Consider the following 21,742-nt stretch of genomic DNA (forward strand, 5'->3'; position numbering starts at 1 on the left):
GTAGCTGGGATTCAGGACAGAGAGGGGTTTTCTATCTAGTCATGACTAACACTAACCAAGGAGAAACTTGGGGGGTCTGTATAATTAACTAATTATTATGAGCTATAGCAGATCTGTAGCAAACAGTGGTGTGAGACTTCAAGATTTCATTTTTGCACCAAGTGAACCGTTCAAGGGTCCATTGTAGAATTCATTGCACTTTTGTAAGAAAAAAATATAGGATTTTCCTCTGCAAGCAGTTGTAGATAAATGTAATTTGTGATGTAGGAGTAGCTGGTCAAGATGGGTATTAAGGATGATTTTGGTTTTGATTGTGAAGTACGATATCTTCTATTTTTGTGCAGTGTTACTGCTAATTGTTGTCAGGATGTCACCGTTGGTGAGCCAGGCTGCATGGAGCTTTGATGTGGGTTGCAAAATAATAATGTGATGCATGTATACTTTAAGAAGACCTCCTGTAGACTGCTTCCATTTTTTAAGGTGCTGTTATGGTAAACAGCATTAAATTGCATCATAAACAAATTCAGAATAGGAAGCAAGAACCCAAACCAGCAGCTGAATTAAAGAAAGACTCACAGTCTAGTGTTTAATTTAGTCTTTTTATTTTAAGCATTTATTGTATGTTTTCAGTGTTTGCAGGTTTGGGGTTGTTCTTTCGCATTGAGCCAGCTTTTAAAATTGGTTATTTTTAACTGATGTTTCTAGGTTTTTTCTTGTGGCTTTATCTTAATCTCCCTTTGCACCCATAAAAACCCATGAAAGATCGTGTTGCTGCTGTGAAGACCATGTTTTAAGACAGGATTTTCATGTATACTCATTAACAACCCTACCTATGTCCGTCGATGGTGATGGCAACATACCATTAAGACACTGATTCATGATGTTTAAGTCATCCAAGGAGAGGACAGTGTTTCTAGGTGAAATAGTCCAGCCAGGTTTACGTCTTGTGACTTCAGTACACAGAGAAGAGTCTATTGCTGCTATCAGTGCAGTCACTGTTGTATTATCTAAGAAGTTGAAATTCCTGTGCAAGCCTTTAAGCTCCGTGCAAGTAAAATGAATGAACTCAAAAGCCCTACACTATGAATTGGCTGTCAGCGGGGAGTTAAGCTAGGAATGTCACCGCTGGAAGGTCAGACCTTTGCTTCTGGGCTTTAGCTTCTAGCAAGTAGTATGTCCTTTGTTGGCCAGGTAGCGAGGTAAGTCTTTCCCAAACACCCTGAGTGCATTCAAGGGAAGTTGTCCAAATTGTCTGTGAATTTTCAAAGCATGCAGAGAAGTATGTTGTAGGTAAGGAGGAGAAAAAAGACTGTAAATTAGAAGGAACATTTCAGGTAGTTAGTAAATGGTATAGTAGTTACCTTGATGCTACTGTGTTAAACCTTTGAGTTTTCCTCCTGATTTAGGTTTATGAACACCAAGATGGAAGCAAGTCCCTGAAGCTAGGAGACTTTGGCCTAGCAACAATTGTGGATGGACCTCTATATACTGTTTGTGGGACCCCAACATATGTAGCTCCAGAAATCATCGCTGAAACTGGGTAAATCACTTATAGTGATGATTCATTGATGTGTACACAGTGGAGCATGTTCTCGCCAGTGTGCCAGATAGGAGTTCTTGCAACTAAGATTTTATGCTGCCTTTGCCTGAGTATGATGCAGAATCACGGCTCATAGAACAATTTAGTTGGAAGGGACCTCTGGAGTCTATCTTGTCCAAACCAGCTCAGAGCAGGCCCAACTTTGGAGCTATATTATGTTCCTCTGCCAGTTGTTGGCCTCAAACTTCTCAGCTTAAGACTGAGTTACTAACTAGCCATTTGCAGATACAATAAAAGTAATTCTTAAGCTGTTCCCAGAGACTGCTAACTACCATTCACTTAATTTTATTTCGTTATCACGCACTGTCCTCTTCTTCTGATTTGTTCCACACGGTAAATGCCTGCTGGCTTGAGCAGCCTGTGTCACCTTTGCAGGCTTCATGTTGGTAGGCGTCATTGTCTAACTCAAGAATACAGCACATCTTCTGTGCACTCCCACATTCTGATCTGATGTGGTTTCAAGATATAAATGTAAAAAAGATTTGAAAGCGGAATTAGGATAGGTAGATAGGTCATAGAGAAAGTTCAGATGAGAATATATAAGAAATTATTAATAATTCTGAAAATGTTTCCTCTGTTCTTGTACTGTAGTTCATAGGAGTCGGATGTCTCTAACCATGTCTCTCACACTTCTAGATATGGCTTGAAGGTGGACATCTGGGCAGCGGGTGTGATTACTTACATCCTGCTCTGTGGTTTCCCTCCATTCCGTGGGTATGGACTGATCTATTCAACCATCCTTGCTCTGTGAATTGGTCCCTGTGCTGCTTTTGCATTAAGCACAGAGATTCCCACTGGAAAAAGTTCTTTGCTCTTAGGGTTTGTTTTTTCCCGTGCTCTGCATAATAATTTACACAAACCCCATAACTGTCTGTGATTTTACTGTAAAATCTCTGTCTCGTGTTTGTTTATTTTAGTTTAAACTTCATTGCATTACAAAACAAGAGCCTCCATTACGGGTTCTGGGTGCCTTTGCCTGATGTTTAAAATACACAGTGAAATAAGCATCTTCTTTCATGGACCAAATACAACATATTTTGTGGTCGGTAAAAGGTAATTAAAATGTAAGCCACTTAATAAGGACGTCAGATCTTTTCTCCCCCTCAAAGCAATTGCAAAGTTGTTGACAATCCTAAAGAGAAGCAGGTTACCTCAGAAAGAATGTACCAAATGCACTTTGTTTTATGATCTCACCATTCACACCCATGGTTGCATGCTTGGGGGAAATCAACAGCTTCCAAAAGCATACTAAGGCATCGCCAATTAAAAGCAATTTCAAGAAGCCTATTGAAACTAGCTCTGGAAATAATTTCTTTGTGGGTTTTGTTGTTGTTTTTGTTTGGTTTTTACTTTACAGAAGTGGAGATGACCAAGAAGTGCTTTTTGATCAGATTTTGATGGGACAGGTGGATTTTCCATCTCCATATTGGGACAACGTTTCTGACTCTGCAAAGGTAGGTTTATATAGCTGATGATACTTTCTTCTCCAACATTATTCACAGTGCCAGTATCTAATGAATGTTGTTCTTTCACAGTGCTGTATTTGACATGTTTCATACATGTCCTGCTACACCTGTAAATTCCTTTGGGTCACTGAGTATGTTGTCGTTTTATCACTGTCTGTTCGTTAGACTCCAGGTGGTTCTGATATGGACCCCATCTCTATATGATGTCTCACACAACAGAGACACCAGCAGCCCTTACTGATCAAGAAAAATTTTAAGTAACTTTGCTTGACTTACACTTCTTAGCTTGAAAGCTCCCTGGGACTGTGCTTTGTATGTACTTATGACGGGGACCAGGTACCAACCTGGAGCCTTTGAATATTATATAATGATATTATAGGGAGGCTGTTTTCCCCTTATTAATCCCATTAGATGATATGTCTGTTTCTTTCTGTCAAAGAACCAGGCCTCGCATTGCCTGTGACTCCTTATTGTTGTCAGTGTGGTACGAAATACAGACTTCTTGAGTCCACCAGTTCATGGGCCGTAGCCTCTTGGCACATGACACAAGAGGTAGAGCTTGAGGTGTGCTAAGGCAGGTAGAATACTTCTCAGACACAGATCCTGACAGAGTTCATTATACTTGCAGATCAGATCAAGTTTTTTAACTCTCATTAGTGCACTGGAGCAACAGCTTAACTCACAAACTTTCTAGGGATCTGGCATTCACGATAGTCGTGTGTATAAATATGTATAGAGAAAGAGATCATACACATGTGTATGTAAAAAAAAAGAAACCAAAACCATAAAACTATTCATATGGTCATCCTGGAGATAAGTGCTTAATTTCTGCCAGTTTACTTCTGTAGCCTGTAAGGCAAATCCAGGCAAAACTGTCTTCCTATTTCTTTCAGTATGACGGTGTTTAATTAATCACAAAAAAAAAAAAAAAAAAGAAATTTGGAGGTCGATGCATGTAATGCAAGTAGCATTCTACATACTGAATCTCCATTCTTTGGAGAGTTACATCCTGCTTTTACAGATATGTGGAGGGTGATCAGGACTAGTGTTTTAGCCTGTTAACTAATGAGGTTAACGAATAAGATACAGTCATAGAGCTGGAAGAAGTCCTCTAAACCACATCATTGTGTTGTAGCAGGCTTTATTTCCTAGCATCACTAATGAGAACTCTGCAAGTCCTTTGCCAATGTTGTTCTCCTGTGAAATTCCTTCTTCCAAATAGTTCAGTCTAAAATTTCTGTTTTGAAGCATTAGCCTATTCATTTAACTTCTCCTTGACACTAAGAATTATTAACTTTGGTCTTTGGTGATACCCCTTTATTTGCTGTCATACTGCCATCCTGTTTTCTGTGCACTCTGCTCACTGGTGTAATTAGATATATGTTTATTTACATGCTAGTTGAAAACTAGGTAATTGCAGAGGAAATCAGAGGATGAAAAATAATGTTTTTAAGTGGGTTTTTTTAATATCTTCTATGTCATTTACACAAGAGCTTAAAGTAAAATTCTACATTTGCTGGCTTTTTTCCTACAGAGGAATTGGCTTTTTCTTAATGGGAAACTAACCTAATTTCATGCGACCATCTGTTTTGTACATTATGTATTAAGAGCTTTTCTCTTAGTGGCTACAGAACTGTAACTCAGAACTGTCTTCTAGCTTTTCAAGGTACTGTTAGATATTGATTTAAAAGTTCAGCTTGAAGTTCAGCAGTTCATAGTTGTTCTTTTTTTTAATAACGTATTTCTGCAGTTGGTAGTTCACTCTCTCTTTGAGCGCTCTTACATAATCAGTTGAAGAGCACTTTAGTGAATTAAATGTTGATTTGTTCTTTAAAAATGTTCTTTAAATTTGACCCCGTATTCCATTTCTCAGGAACTTATCACAATGATGCTTCAAGTAGATGTAGATCTGCGATTCTCAGCCTTGCAAGTTCTTGAGCATCCATGGGTTAATGTAAGTATTTTCAGGCTTGTAGATGCTGCTTGTAATTTGGCACCTTTGAGCTCTTTTATATCAAGTCCTTTCTATGCCCTTTTGGAGCCAGCACATTTTAAAAATGCCACAGATTTAACTGGAAATAAGCTGGGTTACAGGCTGGTTTACTATATCACGCGTACCTTGGAGTATTCACTATTTTATGCATGCTCAGCTACATTTTCTCAGAAATATTTTGGGCCAGGTTTTCAACAAATCTCAACCACACTTGACAAATTTATACCTCTAACAATCAGCTTGCAGGTTCAGTGACACATTTTGCTCTCCTAAAATCAGATGGACTCAAAAATCTGACAGTCATGATTAAGAGCTTTTGAAATATAGTCCATAGTATGAAGCCTACTTGATTCAGCATGAAACAGGGAAACCTTTAGAATCATATTTAGCTTCTGACGTTGAAATATACATACATTTATGTGCAGCCATATCCATTTCATCTGAGTTACCATGAAATAGCTATTTATGTATCCTGCCTTATCTCTAAGCAACTGGACATTTGCCATAAAAGTGGTAATCAGTGAGGTGGCATACAGATAAATCTGGTAGAGAATAAAGAGATTTCTCTTTAATTAATGTTGAGACAAGGACACTACTTAATATTTGTTTATTATTTCAGACTATTTAATATGTCTTAAAATATTTGGATGACAAGAAAGAAAAATTGCAGACAATACAGATTCGAATTTAGAAGGGAAGATTGAGAAGAGAAAAAAAATGAAAGGAGGAAGAAATAATGTTTCGGTTTGTTTGTTGCAAGTTTGAGTGTGCAATCCTCCGTGGAATACTATTTGGTTCCTCAGCTGCTGTATCCAAAATCTTTTTCTCACTGAAACACTATTCTAAAAATTCAAATATACAGTAACCTCAAATGTTAATATTTTTCTCTGAAAGTTTCCTCCATGTAGCCCAGAACAGTGGTGATCTGTTAAGTGTTTACCAAGTATATGCTTTAGACTTGGAGGCTCCCTTGTTGCCCAAACCATTTTTTTTTAAATTGTAAATGCTATTATTGTGCAGAGCACTTCTGCAGCGTATGAAGAGTGCAAGGATCCAGGACAATGTCTGCTGAAAATATTTTCATTTTTAAGATGACATTCAAGCAGCTGAAATATTAATTTTCATTGGTGCCAGGTGCTGTCCTTGGACATAGTGTTCTGTCACAGTTTATAATGACTTTTGGTGACTGAGGTGTCTCTCTGTCTCCACGGGAGGAGGATGCGTAGGGATTTCTGGAGTGCTGCTGAGGAAGAGATGGAAGTGACTGATCAGAAGCCGCAGAGAGGCCAGGTCACCCACAGTGTCAGTCTGCACACTGCTGCTGAGGTTACTGAAACATCACATGTTTACACCACATAAGGATGTGGTCACTAATCTTCCTCTTTTTTTGAAAAATACATTGGAACTGTTAATGCTCCCCTGAGACACCTTTTTTTTTTTTTTTTTGCTTCAGTTACACCACAATGTATTTTAGGAAGCCATTTTAGTGAGATGTGTGAAGAAGAAGAGGTGCAGCTCTTTGTCAGTAACGTGATGCTGATGGTGTGCAGGTGACATGAGGGTCCCCTCCCTGCCCTTGCTAGTGCCTGCTGATGAGGAGCGACAGGGAAAGGGGCTGGGGGGGCTAAAGTCTTTTAACACTCCAGAGCTCCACTAACCAAACCTGAGCTCTGGTTACTGAAGCACCCTGGCAAATTCCTGGGTTTCTGTGCAACAAGTTAAAATGTGGAGTCCTTTGCCAGAGGATGCTGTAGAGGCCAAGTATAAATGCATTCAAAAGGGAGTTTGATACATTTTTGAAGGATGAGCCCATTGGTACGTATTAAATATGGTGGTCTGGATAAAACTTTTGGCTCACGAGGTTCTTCAGTATGTGGTTGGCAGAAACTGGAGCATATACCAGGGAACGTTCAAGATCTACTTGTCTTCCTTAAATGTACTATTTCATAAACAGTGACTACGATGCACTGTTGGAAACAGGATCCTGTGTTCAGTTCACCTTTGGTCTAGCTCTGCTGCACTTCTCGTAGTTTTATGCTGATTATAATTCTTTGCAGTCAAAACCTGTAGCAGTTCTGTCCATAAATAAGTGAAACAAATATTCCATGACAGTTTTGTAATTTCTTCTTTTCTGTCCAATTGCTGCTTTTAGCAACTGAGTTGAATCAGTATTTTGTCTTCAGCAATATGCTAATAGTAGTTCGTAACGCAGATCAAAACCTCTTTTGAGTTCTCTTATGTATCCTCCAGATATTTTTTCTGGAAGGAGAAAAGCCAGGACTGGGACCAGTTCAGGAAAGTGCTTGATTGAGCACATTCCAAACGTCACTCCTATTTCAAGGCATCACACATGGAAACGCTTAATATTAGGCATAAAATTAAGTAGATGGCACTAAAATCCTAGTTCACTTCAGGAGAAATAAGAACATGGCTGAGTTGAAACAGGTGCTTAAATGCTTTTGTGAAAAAGGACACTTCCCTGCAGTGGCTCCGAGAAGCGTGCAGTAGATGGCCTAGCAGGGACTGCCTGCTTGTGTACGGAGGCAGAATGATACGCTGGTGTCAGATCTGACCTCGCGTCCCCATACCATCACCAGCCTGACCAGCTGGGAGTCTGTCACACAGCCTCCCTGTACCTCACTTTCCCAGCTTCTGGACAGGGAATTAATATACTTATCCCTGTTTATAAAAGGCTCTGCAGTCTATGTGTTATAATTACCTGAGCAATTATCTGCAACTTTCATAAAATACTGTCTTTCTGAGAAGAAATGGCACAAGGAGTTTTCACCTAACACTCCATTTTCCCAGATAACCTGTTTAAATACTTCTCCGTGGTATCAAATGCTGGACTTAACTTTCCCTTTTCTTATTTCGGTTTTGAAACTATTCATAGAGCGGTAAACTTGCAGCTAAAATATTGCATAGCACAGCTGGCTTGAAAAGCAGACATGTGTTTTCTTCGACAATTTTAAGAAACATTTTCTCTCTTTGATCAAACCTTTGATAGAAGTGTTGTAACTGCTTACACTGTATAAAACCATTTTGTAGACTGTAAATAACCATTCTACTTTATAGCTGCTTACTATGTGATTACTTGGTAAATTGCTGAGATTCCTGGAATGTGCTTTGACAGTTTCAATAGGAGCCAACCCTCATTTCAGTTTCAGTTTTTGCTGTAAAAATAGCTGGAATCCTCTTGGAAACTGCAAAACTTGTTATGGGCAGAGTCAGACCAGTAAAGCAGTTCCTATGTCAATAATAACCCAGCTGTTTTCAATTCAAAAAAACAAAACCTGAAAAGATGTTGGCTTCATGCCACTGCCACAGATGGAGATCTTGAATTCTAAATGCAATTCAGCAGCAGTTCCTTGCCCCCTCCATTTAGTTTATTTGGATTCGTCTCTCCTATGCAGTATGCTTAGACCTGGAAACAAATCCATCAGTTTATACTTCCCCTACAGGGACCCCAGCTCTTTCCTTTACCTGCTCAAATTCTTTGCAAAACCAAAGAATTATAAAAGAGGCTGGAAGCTTGAGGTCTGGCATTTTAAACATTGATGATCTTGATAACCCGAGTTATACTATACAAGTTACAGGACAAACCTAGTGGTTTTTTGTTGTATAAGTAGTAAATATTTCCTAATACAGCATTGAGCAGTGAATGCTGAAAGAGGTGAATTGCATTCTGTAAATCCTTCCCTGTTAAAATAATCAATATAAAATGTGGTGTGTTGTTGCTGGAGGAGGGAGATGGCACACACTAGCCTAAAAAGAATTAGGGAAATTGGAGCTTTTACATATTGCCTTAACCATGTCTGCCTTGGAAATTTGTGTGCAAAAGAAATGAATAACCAAGCAGTAAATAGTAATAAGCTGAACATTTGTAAGGAAGTTAATTTAAAAAGACATTTCTTATTTGGCAGCTGCACTACTTTTGGTTACACCCTAGGACACTGCCCAAAGAAAAATCTCCTTGTAATCCTTAAAGGAAACAGAGTCCAAAAGCTTTTCCAGCACTTCTATTTGCTCTAATTTTCTGCTGTTATTTATATAATGACCTATTCATTTGATGCTTTTAGACCTGGAAAGTAAAGCTTTTGTGACCAGCTTATGAAATGGATCCGAGTGCTTCAGGGCAGCAGGAGTCTGGGAATCCTGAACTTTGTTCCATCTTTTTAACACTTCTTTTTTCTTTGATTGTCAATGTCTCCTGCCATAGAGAACAATGCAAATATGAAAACAGTGTTTATTAATTACTCAAATGATGGCAAGACCCTCTGCCTCTTTTTTTTTTAATTTTATTTTGATTTCTTGCAAATAGACCATGAAAGGTATTTTGTGGAGGCAGATAAAAAAATATATGTATCTTAAGATCCCAAGCAGTTTACATTGTCCAGGTGAAAACTCAAATTCTGGACCAGAGTTTTCAAACTGTCAAAGGATTTTGACTGCTCAATTTCTGAGATGCGCTCAGGAGAGCGCTTCTTTCAGAGCATCAGCAGTCGACATTTTCTGAAGCTCGTGACCCTTTAAAGTTCTGGGAGTTGAGCACCAAAAATCACTAGTCATCTTTAAAAGATCTTGTCCTGACTGCTAAAGCTGAGATGAAATTCTGTGATCCTAACCTGCTGCAAGAAGTGGTTCCTATAGCAAGAGGTTAAAATAGGGGAAAGGAACAGTTAACCTCTTTGGGGGCTGACATCCTTCCCATTACAGCAGCCTGATGAAATTCTTGTCAGCAATATTTAGCTCGTTCTCCAATTCTACAACTTACCCTGCTGATTCTGGTGAAGCTGATGGGGTTTTTTTCACTTCCTGCCTTTTTAAACTGCAGAGCAGCTTGTTTTGTATGTAGTTAAACAGCTGTCATCTCTCACCCTCACCATCTATTTTATTGTTGGCTGAAGTGATTCCAGGAGCCAGCTAATATATATTAGCTTGTTTATAAAGCATGTTGGAATAAAAAAAAAAAAGATAACTACTAAACATCAGGTAGCACCAACAGTAGTAAGAAAATTTAATAACAGTAGAGTAATTCCTGTATATCCCTATGCTGCATCTTAAATTGAGCTGGAAGATATTTCATCTAAAAGCTGGAGCCCAAACTATGTGTCTCTGGCGAGTTGCCAGTGGAACTGTGGGTGTGGTGCTTCCCCAATAAAATATTACCACCGTCTTGGTAACTGTTGTCTTCTCCGTAACTTAGTCTTTTGACAAGACGACATGAACATTTGGCAGGCTTTCATGTCAAGAAAGCCAAGAGAATGATTTCCCCCCCCCTCTGCCTAGTGAAGAAGAGTTCACTTCACAGACTAGCTTTCTTCTGGGAAAGGCAAGGTCAGCGGAAAGCAGGTTATTTTTAGGGGTCATATACCACTGAGCCAAGACTCCCCGGTGCTAGACAATAATCAGCTACTGGGTTGTATTGTTTTGTTTTGTGTTTTGCAGCTGTGTGCACTTGACCGTATTTTGCCAGCTGAGACATTTTGTTAAGGGGTGAGTGAGGGATCTCTAAACATAAACTCCCCAAGCTAAATACATAACAATCCCTAACCAACCTCCCTAAAATTCCCGTATTCTCACTGAGCTCATGATTTACTGCAGCGACTCTGTAACTCTTTAAGTGTACTCAGAATTGCTGCAAAGCCAGAAAAAAAAGTGTCTGTCATCTCTCTGTGTTCTGATCTTGTCTCTTGTTTGCCTGTATTCTGCTAGGACTTTGCTTAAGTGGAATTTAAGAACTTTTTCAACTGTTGATAGCTACGTATACCATGCAGTACTAGCTTGGGATGACCATTGTGGATGGCCAGTGACCTGATATCCTGCGTATTCTGTCTATGCCGCATTTTGTTGTGTATTCCACCTATTCTGCATATTGTTGCCTGAAATCCTGCATATTCTGCTAGGGGGGAAGTCTCACCGAGCGGTGACTTTTTGCACTTTTTTCAGGTGTAAGGCTCTTATTTGCAATTTCTAAAAAAACTCCTTTCTTCTCTTGGGCTTGAATTCAGCCTACTGACTTGCACAAAACTGCAAACTCCCTTCTTTCTGCTAGGTTTTTGCTTCAGCATCGAGGATGCCTGCGTGCCTAGGTGCAGACAGACAGGTTTGCTCTGCAAAGCAGGATGTCTCAGCCGGGAGGAGGCACCTCCCGGCCCAGCTGCATGGCTTCGGGGCTGGAGCTGGCACACAGCTGGCTAGCTTGGTGCATGCAACAGCAGAACATGTGTCTGCTTCTGCTTGGCCATGCAGTTGTGTGCCTACTTTTACCTCAGGTTAGCTCAAGCTGAGAACATGTGTCTTTTGGCAAGGAAGAAGAGGCCACCCACAGCTGGTTCCAGCCCTTCTCTGCTTTCTCAGGCAGTCTGTACCTCTGTCTGTCCTTTCACAGGCAGTCTGTACCTCTGTCTGTCCTTTCTCCACAGCATTCCAGGCTTGTGTGCCTTGGGACTGGAGGAAGGAATTGCAGTCCCTTGCTACCAGTAGTCGGAGATTCAGTCGGAGATTGCAGAGGTGGCTTTGTTTTAACTATGGTTTTAGTACGGTACAGTCATAGTCTGCAGGGAATGCCACAGCAAGCCGTGAGCCCGTGCCTAACCTGGCCTGCAGACGTACGCAATGATACATCCTGGCGCTGGTGAGGTCCTGCGCTCACTGGTCCCGAGGGTCTCAGCCAGGGCATGCCTCAGCTCCCATCTTGCCTGGGTTTCCTCGACGTGGGACTCACTGAGCCATGGCTGGAACATTCACCCAACCCCATAGTCCCCTGAGTTTGTAACCTTTATGACGAGACAAGGACCTTATTGCTGTCTCTCAGGGCTTGTGGAGATCCTTTCCTGCATCCTACCAAAACAGGGCCTCTGGTTCTGTAATCTCTTGGGCACTTTCTACTTTTGAGGTCATTGTCTTTAAATGTATGTGATGAGTAAACAGAATCATAAACAGGTCCGAGCTTATCAAGCTTTGAAATATTAATGGACCTAAAAATAACTGGGCAGTGGTAGTTAAGACATGGTAGAAAGAATCATAAAATATTTAACAATTATTATTAATTAACATTACCTAAAGTTTGAGAGGAAGATATTGGGTAAAGAAGAAGAGAGAGGCTGGTTCATGACATAATATGATGTTCATCTTATAAATACCTTAGATATATTGATGGAGACAATGAATGACACATATTTCATAACAAACTTCTTGTAAACTTTTCTGTATTGACAGGTGCTATCAGAATTACCTCACAATTCCTTTATTTTGCCTTTTCTCTCTGAAGTTTTATTTTGCTTTATTTCTCTGCAGGATGATGGCCTTCCAGAGAATGAACATCAGCTCTCAGTAGCTGGGAAGATAAAGAAGCATTTCAACACAGGCCCTAAACCGAACAGCACAGCAGCTGGAGTTTCTGTCATAGCAGTAAGCATCTGAAATACACAGCCAAAACACTTAAATATGTGCCCACAAGACAGTGTGTGTTTAGGACATGCCACCGAAAGAAACTGGAGAGGGTTAATCTCTAGATAATTCTAGTGTTTAATTAATGTAAAGGTAGTTAGATGTGTATTCTGCACAATTTCTCCATTGATTCTCCTTGTGAGTCACATTGTCATTTAACAGCCCTAGGAGATATAACTGTACATACGCTTCCACATTCTACCAGAAGATCAGTGGACCTAACTCCAAGATAGATTCAACAATTTGAACTATGGGATCATGACATTTTACTTGGCAGCAGAATCATCACATGGATTGAGGCCACACAGAGGTGGTAGCAGGACAGCAGCACTTTAAAATTGAAGTTACTTCAAAATTGTAACAGAAAATCTGTATGGCAGCCTAAGCTTCTCTTCTCTGAAGACATCAGAGAGCTATGATGCCTCAGTGCTACCTTCATAGGTGATAGGAGTCTAGCCACTTCAGATTTAACTGAGCAGCAGCGTTTTATTGCACTGCCACATGCAAGCTGCTTCCCTGTAGGCAGAAGGACATAATTGGGTAAAGACTTAATGGAGCTCCTTGCTGCCTTCTGTCATGTTGCAATTCCAGTCTAGGCATTCCAGGTTAGAACATGTTGGAGCTTCTGAAACCAAGCTTGACCAAACTTTTGACCAAGCTTTACTGAGGTTTCAATGGCATCCTCAGTGTACCACACATCGCATACATTTGTATTTTTTCCCCAAAGATGAACATGTGTATTAGATATACATGCGCACAGAATATATTCAGTGTATTATGAGATTATTCATACTAATGCCATTGAATAGTAACATGCACATCCTTCACATTTTTGATACATCTGCCTGTGTTTGTAAGCTTTTCTTTATTACTCATGGCAATGTTAACGCTCCAAATAGTCACTAAAAACAAGTGACACGTTAAACATAACCATTCCCATATCAGATTACTCAGTGTTCATTCCCAGCTTCCATAAATTGCAGGTGGTGTGACTGCACATGTACACTTTCTTGTACTGTTTCCACTTTCATGTTTCTCAGCTCAGCCCTTCCAGTGGTGAGTTAAATCAGCATGAAGTAAACTCAGCTCAGCACATGCAATCTGGCTCACAGGTGTGAACTGTTTGTGCAGCAAAACGGATACTCTCTCAAAGTTACTTGGTATAAGTACTTAAAATTTCAAGCTGTGCCTCTCTCATATTTTTTCTTTACTCTTTCCAACCCTGAACGTCCTCAACATGGAAGCAAGTTGTTCCTCATGCTTTTCCTAGATTTTCTCAGTCATCAGCTAACATAGTCAGCATTTATTTATTTTCATTTTTAAGCAATAATACTGCAACAACTCTCCCACAACTAAAACATCACATACCCATTGCTCATCTGAAATGCAGGTATGTTCTGTATAGACTAGCTGAAACCGTGTTCCTTTCGAATGGACTGCCAGCACGCTTGTCCATGAGAATTACTGCTAAGATCCTCCATGCTAATGACTTCAAAGCTTAAAAGCAAGAAATGATGCCTCTGTCCTCATCCATCCCTCGTCTCCTTTATGTTTTTAATTTCCCCACTCTCCTATTTTTCTCTTTGCCCCAGTTGCTCTGCCAAGGAATTGTTTACAGCAGTTTGACACTTGAATAATGAAAAAGGCACTGTAGTGAATCTTTCCACTGCAAAACATCATACATCAGAAAAAAAATACATATGCATATATTTAATTATATTCTTAATGGCTTTTATTTATTTTTTAGTGTTTGGAAATTTAACAGATTATTTTTAGTGATCATCTTTATGGGTGAACATCATACTCTGGCACAGTTAATCATGCAACTTGGCCTATAAAGTAGAAATGTTTAGAATATTTTTACAGAATTCAGAAAGTGTTTTGATTAGCTTGTGTCAATTATTTTCTAAAAACTTGGAAGAGATGGGGAAGTACAGACCTCTTTAGTGTTTTGGTAAGGTTCCAGAAAGCTGGATAATTTTGATTTTAAGAATAAATTACCTTTATTTTCTACAAAACTAATATAATACCTAAAATAAAGCCAAAAGCAAAACAACAAAGCCTTTAATTGTTGTTTCTGCATTTGAAAGCATACTTAATATACATTTGACATGCATGTCATCAGGTTTTTACATTTGGGAATCTTCCTTTAACTGTGCAATCTCAAATATCATAGAAGTAAATCTTATTAACGAAGCCTGCTCGACATTTAGAATTTTCAAAGTATGTACAGATGCTGTAACATATTGTTCAGCACTAAAGACGTGCACTAAGTATATTTTCTACAAAAATACTGTTTTATTGTGCCTGCCTGTATGTTTACTGTAACTTTTTGAGAGAGTGCTTGTGTATATAATATATAGAGATGCCTTCTATATATTATAACACATCTGTGTCTGTGTGTTTGTGAAAATGTGTTAATATGTGCATATATTTATATAGCTTACTTAATAGTATAAAAGATAAATATTAGCATTATTTTGAGTTTTATAACTCTGTTTATGTACAGAGATAGCTAATCTGTGGTATTTAGTTCTTAATTTGTCCTCACACTGATATGATATTGTATGCCTGTTTTCTTCGGTGGTAAGAAGTAACACACCTCAAAGATCTCAAGCAGTATTTATCATATGCACCAATTAAAACTATAATATGAAAAGTAAGTTCCTAAACATGTGTTGGTCGTCAGCTTGCCTGGGAGGCAGTTTGAAGCCACGTGTATTCTACTGTGGCTACTGCTTCCTTCAGCTATGTCCAAATACATTGTATTGACTCCTTTGGTTCAGACTTACGTCTGCTTTGTTGATGTGGTAATCCTCAGTAAAAGTTGTCTCTGACCGTTCAGGACAGAGACGTCCTATGAGTTCTCGTGCATGTGTCCAGACTTCAAGTTTGTCCACATTTGAAAGGATTTGTCAGTTTGGACAAGCTACCGTAATGAACATGCTGTGCACGCCTAGCAAAGTAGTTCCTTTGCTGATGTAGCAGAAGGTGATTCCTCAAACCATATTAACTACACAGGCAAAGAGACTTTTTTGTTGATACTTTAATATATCATTAAAAGTTCTGCCAGCATAACTATGTCAGCTGGGAAAAAATTCCCTTAAACCAGCATAGCTTTGCCAGCAGAATTTTAATTGGAGAGCTAGCTTTTAAAACAGCAAGAGAATTAACAAGTCCCTAAAAAACACTGCTTGCTGATAGTAGAGTATGTAGGAGAAAGATCACTTTACTTGCCCTGTTCTTAAACGCTTGTCATAGGCACTGACTACGGGTCTCTGTAGGAGACGGGCTGGGCTAGTGCCCCTCCGGTCTGTGTCAGAATGGCCGCGTTACTGTTAAGCATGTGCCAAAATATTTGCAGGGTCAGATTTCTCATACAGCTTTCCAACAGGAACAGTATTTTGTAGTTCCGTGATGGTGTTTATAAAAGATACTGCAGTAAAAACATAAAACCAGACTTTTACTAAATAGTCTTTAAAATTTGGGGATAGATTTTTTTCCTTCAATTCTCCAAGGTTGTCATCTCCTTTTTTTTTTTTTTGGCCACAAAACAGTACCCTGTGGCTGTACCCTCTGGGCTTTGGTGACAGTGGCTGAAGTGACCAAGAGCCAAAATCATTTTTTAAAAATGCTTCTGCGATCCAGAGGTGTGCTGTAATTCTGTGTATGAACTGAGCATCGTTTAATTTGTGTTCTTGTCTGGAGTGTTAAAGCTTTGCCTGTATGTTGTCACTTTTGTGCTTGTATTTTTGCCATTGTTAAGACAGAGGAGAAGACTAATGATAACATTCTGTTAAGGTTGTATGAGGTCTCTGTCTTGGCAATGGGAGTAAACTCCAGCTGGAGACTCACAGGAATCGAATAGGACAGCAAAAGGGAAAAGCTGCTCAGAAAGCTGGTGCAGCTCTCTGCCTCCTGCAGAGTCCTCGCGGGGCTGGGACACGGGCGCAGGGCCACTGCCTGCGGTCCGGCAAGGGGAAGGCAGCGGATGGGTCGTTGCCCTGCGTTCCGCCGATTTGAAAATAAAATTACAAATTCCAAGTGGCATTTTTAGGGGTGGGATTTCTTGGGTGGTGTGGAAGAGAAGCCAAGTTTAGTCTGTGAGTTTTGCTCGGCTTAAAGGTGAACCCGTGCCTCGGATGTCGCTTCCCATCTATTGTCTGTGTTGTCCTGGGGTCGGTGTCCACAGTCGGTTTCTCATGGCAGGATTTCCACACCAACGAAATTGTTTCAGCTCGTGTTAGGAAGCAAGTCTCCCCATTTTCTCTATCTTACTTTTTAGCCCTTCGATTTGGGGGCAATATTTTTGATCCGCTTTTTAAGAAAACGTCCCTTTTGTGTATTTTATATGCAGCATACAAAGAAGCCAGTAGATGGCAATAGTAGACCAGTGTAGTTAAGCCAACAGAAAATTAACTCTAGGTACAAGGTTCTCATGGTTTTAAACAGGAAACGTCCTTTAAATAATTCTAAATAAGATGAAAGCGGCATTGTTTTAACAGAATGGAATAAATTATTAAATTCTACACTTGCAGGGGAGTCATCAAGAAAAATCTAAATTTGCAGTTAGCTCCTAGCTACCCTTGAAGTGGTTGGTAACTGGAAATGTGTTGAACTGCTTTTCTGAATTTAGAATTAGAAACTGTTATCAGTTTTGGAAATACATGCCATGCTCTTATTGAAGCACAAAATGGCCTTTTCTCTTCATAGGGCAAAATGTGAAAATCATCACAAGTAACAATTTTAAAGCAGGCAGAGTGTCTCCCTCAAGATATTTTCCCCTAAAATTTTATTTAACTCGGCTAAATGATGTCTCCACCGTCTGTTAGTGCAGCGCAGAAGGATTAGAGAAAACAACACACTTTCTTTGTTCCTATGCATGTGATTCTGCTAATGATAAACTAAACTTAAAAGATCTATATTCCTTAAGTAATATCACAAGCACACTTTCCTGGACACAATGTTAAGTTCATTTCCATTTTGACTTTAATTGGTGCAATTTTAAACCGAATAGTTTTGTACTGTTATCTTTTTGAGCATGAGGTGTAAGCTGAAATGATAAACAATGTTATTCGTGGCTCTGAGTAGTCCGCCTCTCCAAGGTTAACACATTTTTAGAAATGAATTACCATGATTGATGGGGTATCAAAACCTGATTCTTTTCATCTTTACACATTCCATGATTATGAAGCAGTCTAATTTAAGCCTTGTGTAGTCTGTCTAGCCTGCTCCTTGTGATGGTTGCACTGCATTTTTTAAAAAATTATTAAACCTTTCAATTTAATTGCAAAAGATAATTTTCCATTACTGGTATGTGCAACTTAAAAGGGCACTTCTGTCTTTGGAGGTAACAAGATATTTGTCAGACTTTTAAATGAATGCATTATGCATTAAGTAACCTATTTCGCAAACTCCATTTCAGTTTGAATAAATTGGCTTCTAATTTAGCAAGACCGCAGCGAGAGTTAGTATCTTTTCCTTTTATTTCTTTACTTTTTTTTCGTTTTCGCTTTCGTCTCCGGTACGTAGCTCGAGGATGTTAGATAAGTGCCTTCTGAAAGTGAAAACAGTAAATATGCACTAAATAAGGAACAACTTGCTCTGGAGTCTGAATTCTTTAGCCTAATGTCGATCCACTGAGTTGCCCCGTTTCTCTCTGCTCAGCTGGACCACGGGTTTACCATCAAGAGATCAGGGTCTTTGGACTACTACCAACAACCAGGAATGTATTGGATAAGGTATGAGATGGTGCAGCGCCAACAGTCAGTGTTTCCATGGCAACGTGCTGGCAGTCTCCATTAACCAGTTCCTTCAGTGGATAAACATGCTTTTTGATTTGTTATCCGGTCCATATGCTGCTTTATCAGTTTCGTTTGAATCTTGATTGAGATGCCACACCCCCTCATTCCCTTTCTTCACCCATCCCTCACACCCACATCGCCAGCTTTCTCTCCATCGCACATGCTCAGTATCAATTTCCCCTATAGTTAAAAGGACAGTGTATATAGAAAATCTACCAGATATGCTGAAGTACGCACCCTCCCCCTCCCTATTGCTTGTTAAGGCATCTGCTTCCCCTGCGCTCCTGTTTTGAAACACACGGAGCAGCAACAGGCTCTCAGCATATATTTTCCTCTTTTTCCATGCGAGATGTGGAGCTATATACTGTCATTTTAAACCCACTAAACACAATCCTTACCTTAGATGGAACAATGCATTTACATAACGCGGTCCGTAGAAGCTCTCCCAAGTTCAATGAAATACAATGCATTGTATGTGCTGGTAAGCTTGTGTTTCTAACAATGCATTCTTTCTCTTTTCTTTTGAAAACCCTTCTGATACCTATTTATTTTGGTTTGATTTTTTTAAATATTGCATGAGTCTTTTGAATCTATTTTTCTTCATTGTGTAACTGTGCCAGGGTTGTCGTTAGCTGGCTTAACCTGTATGATAAAATGGGGCTGTGGGCGGGAGGGGGTTATTCTGGAGTGGGGGCAAGGAGGGATCCAGGTCTGATAGCCCACGCGAGGCCCGTGCACCTCCTCAATCAATCCAGAGCCCTGGAATTTCCATCAAGTGGTTATTTGCTGGCTTTTGTCCTTCTTATTACTCACAAGACCTGCGTTGTGATATAGCTGGAGAAATTTTTATAAGTTTCTTGTGAAACCTGCGTTTTCTAACAGTGCAGTGACTGAAGCCTTTAAAAACTCATCTGTGAGGGATTTGGAAAAACCCAGCAAATGAACTGCATTAGCGAAACAGCAGAGATGGTCGCTGCAAGCGTTTCCAGTAAAGTAAAACTCCCGCCCTGGATCGTTTCACTGAGTGCATGGATCGAGCTACAGCACGGTTTCCATAAAACCTAGCAATTCCCTGAGCACACACTGAGGGTTAAGTAGATTCTGATATGGATGTTCTGGGGAAAGAAAAAAACAAAATAATCCTACTTTTCAGGCAAGAAGTAGAAAAGTAGTTCCCATCCATCAGCTGAACGCTGGCTAGCAAGAATTGAGAAAGATTTTTCACTCCAAGTGTTCGAATGTGTAGCAGTACCTGTAGTTCCAACCTATCGCACTTGTGTCTGTGGCTATAAACCCACCGCAACCTGCAAGGACATAGCAAGACCTGCTTGGTCCGTCTTGTCACTTGGCATCGTGCTTGGCAGGGTCCAGCCCTGGAACACAGCCGAGAGACGGCAGCACAGCGTCTGTGCTTTTTGGTTTTGAAGAAGGGGTGAATGGGGCCCGAGCGCCCAGCTTTAGCTAAGTGTGGCTTTGATAGTATTAGAGAAATTTTTCTTTTCCACTTACAAAGGAAAGGTGGCATTTTGTGTCACGCAGGACTTTGTCAAATCCTTGCAAATTTAATGCCTCCTCTGTAAAACGGGGGAAAGCTCACATAAGCTTTATTTATCTTCCTGGAGTATAATTGCTATCCATGATCAGCTTACGCTCCTTCTCTGCTTTACTATTTTTATTTTACACCAAAAAAAATCCCCCAAAAAAGAAATCGGTCTTTCCATTTGCCATACACGATGTTTGGATCTTTTCAAACCCTAGGCTCAAGGGGAGCGGACCGCCAGAAACAGGAGCCCATGATAAAAGCAAGCCTCTCCTCTCAGATTGGCCTTGACTCAGTTTAACTGCATAGCCCACATTTTGAAACAAACCATATGCATTTGGAAGAGGTAGGGGGGAAAGACTCTAATTGTGCAACTTGGTAAATAAATAAACGCTATAAAAAAAAAAAAAGGCCATTTGACTAAAGCACTAGTAATGGCTGCCATCAGCATACAAAATGACACATCCCTGAATAATGGGCTGGAGCAGATGGGCGATAATCTCTCTTATTCATACATAAACTGCTCTGTTTTCCAGCTGGGGGCAGTAACAACAATGTTTATAATTAGTGCTTTCTAAACAGGGCACCTAGTGTGGAAAGGCAAATTGGGAGAGCAGGGCTCCTAGGCGTAGATGCTTAATTAGGAAATGCTGTAACAGGGAGTACCTCCGAACAAGCGCTGCCCGGGGTTTGGCCCTCTTTCATCTCCAAAAACCAAGAAACTGCTGTAGTGACCAAAATTTTAGTCTAAATAAAACCATTTCCATTTAGCAAGTGTTTACTTTTTGGTAGTAACTGTAAGCGCAAATGCAAAGCATATGAAAAGGTTCATCAATTCCCATGTATAAAACAGTTAATTTATCACAGGCCATGAAAATTAACCAGAATTCACAAGTAGAGCGAAAAATGAAAGCAGGTCCCAAGGAAAATGTAATGCTCCCTTTGTTAGTGTTAAACTATTCGTTTCTTCTCCACTCCTTTGATCGTTTTCATCCCTAGTTTCTAGCATCTTCTAAACCATCTTTTTAAATGGCACTATTTCTTCCTTCAGTCGACCAGAAAACCTTTGCCTTTCTCTGCCTAAAAGACCTTCTTATTCAAAGTTCCTCAAGTCCTAATTTTCTGAGCACTCATTCTGCATCCTGTTTTATTCCCTTTCAGTAAGATAATATGTGCAAAAGTGACATGACTTTTTTGAAAGACTAGAATACAACAAACCTTATGTACAGTAATAGTTGTTGTAGCAGGTATGAGATATAATGCCTGGAAGATCTTACAGTATTCCTTGAATATGAGGAACAGAAAAAACACAGGGGCCAAATCAGTAAAATCATTTGGACCCCAGACTGATGCATGTTTTAAAAGCAGCCCACCTAATGCTGTTGGGATGTCAGCCTTGCAATCGGAAGTGCAGAAAAGGCCAAAGCGGCGTCAGCGTCGGCCGGGAATGAGACCTGGAGGTCCCAGTTAAACCCCTGCGGTCTGCACTGCCCCAAGGCTGGTGAAACTTAGAATCATAGAATCATAAAGGTTGGAAAAGACCTCTAAGATCATCTAGTCCAACTCAACTTGCTGTTCTTGATAGGCAGGAAAGCCAGCCTTAGCGTAGCTGGGCAATGCCCATGGTGCAGTCACATCTTCATTCACCCCAAATTGCCAGTGTCAGCTCAAGTGAGATCACCCATCTCTGAGCAGAGGTACTATGTTTGGGATTTCTTTTTTTTCTCCAAAGTCAGCCCATTCTCTGATAGATCTCTTTGTAAAAGGGTTAAAGCCAATGCATTCATCTTTTATATTTCCCTTCTACTGGAACTTAGCAACAGTGACCACAAAAAGTCCAAATGGCACCTGCATTGTCCTTCAGAAATACCGTAACTGATAGATTTA

The 21,742-nt window shown here is 40.0% G+C and overlaps 1 protein-coding gene across 3 annotated transcripts in view; it reads left to right on the forward strand.

Moving 5' to 3' along the window:
- The window catches only part of DCLK1 (doublecortin like kinase 1), a 249,300-nt gene that overhangs the window by 220,142 nt on the left and 7,416 nt on the right, over window positions 1-21,742 (forward strand). For 2 of the 3 annotated variants that reach the window (XM_075490766.1, XM_075490768.1), the window contains 5 exons: window positions 1,407-1,540; window positions 2,237-2,314; window positions 2,958-3,054; window positions 4,940-5,020; window positions 12,359-12,472. In XM_075490766.1, coding sequence (XP_075346881.1) covers window positions 1,407-1,540; window positions 2,237-2,314; window positions 2,958-3,054; window positions 4,940-5,020; window positions 12,359-12,472 — 504 coding nt within the window. Of the gene's footprint in view, window positions 1-1,406; window positions 1,541-2,236; window positions 2,315-2,957; window positions 3,055-4,939; window positions 5,021-12,358; window positions 12,473-18,178; window positions 18,253-21,742 lie in introns of all 3 variants that reach the window. The other variant, XM_075490767.1, reaches the window with a different exon arrangement.

Source organism: Mycteria americana, chromosome 1 (genome assembly GCF_035582795.1).
Source record: "Mycteria americana isolate JAX WOST 10 ecotype Jacksonville Zoo and Gardens chromosome 1, USCA_MyAme_1.0, whole genome shotgun sequence".
In the NCBI taxonomy this organism is placed as follows: Eukaryota; Metazoa; Chordata; class Aves; order Ciconiiformes; family Ciconiidae; genus Mycteria; species Mycteria americana.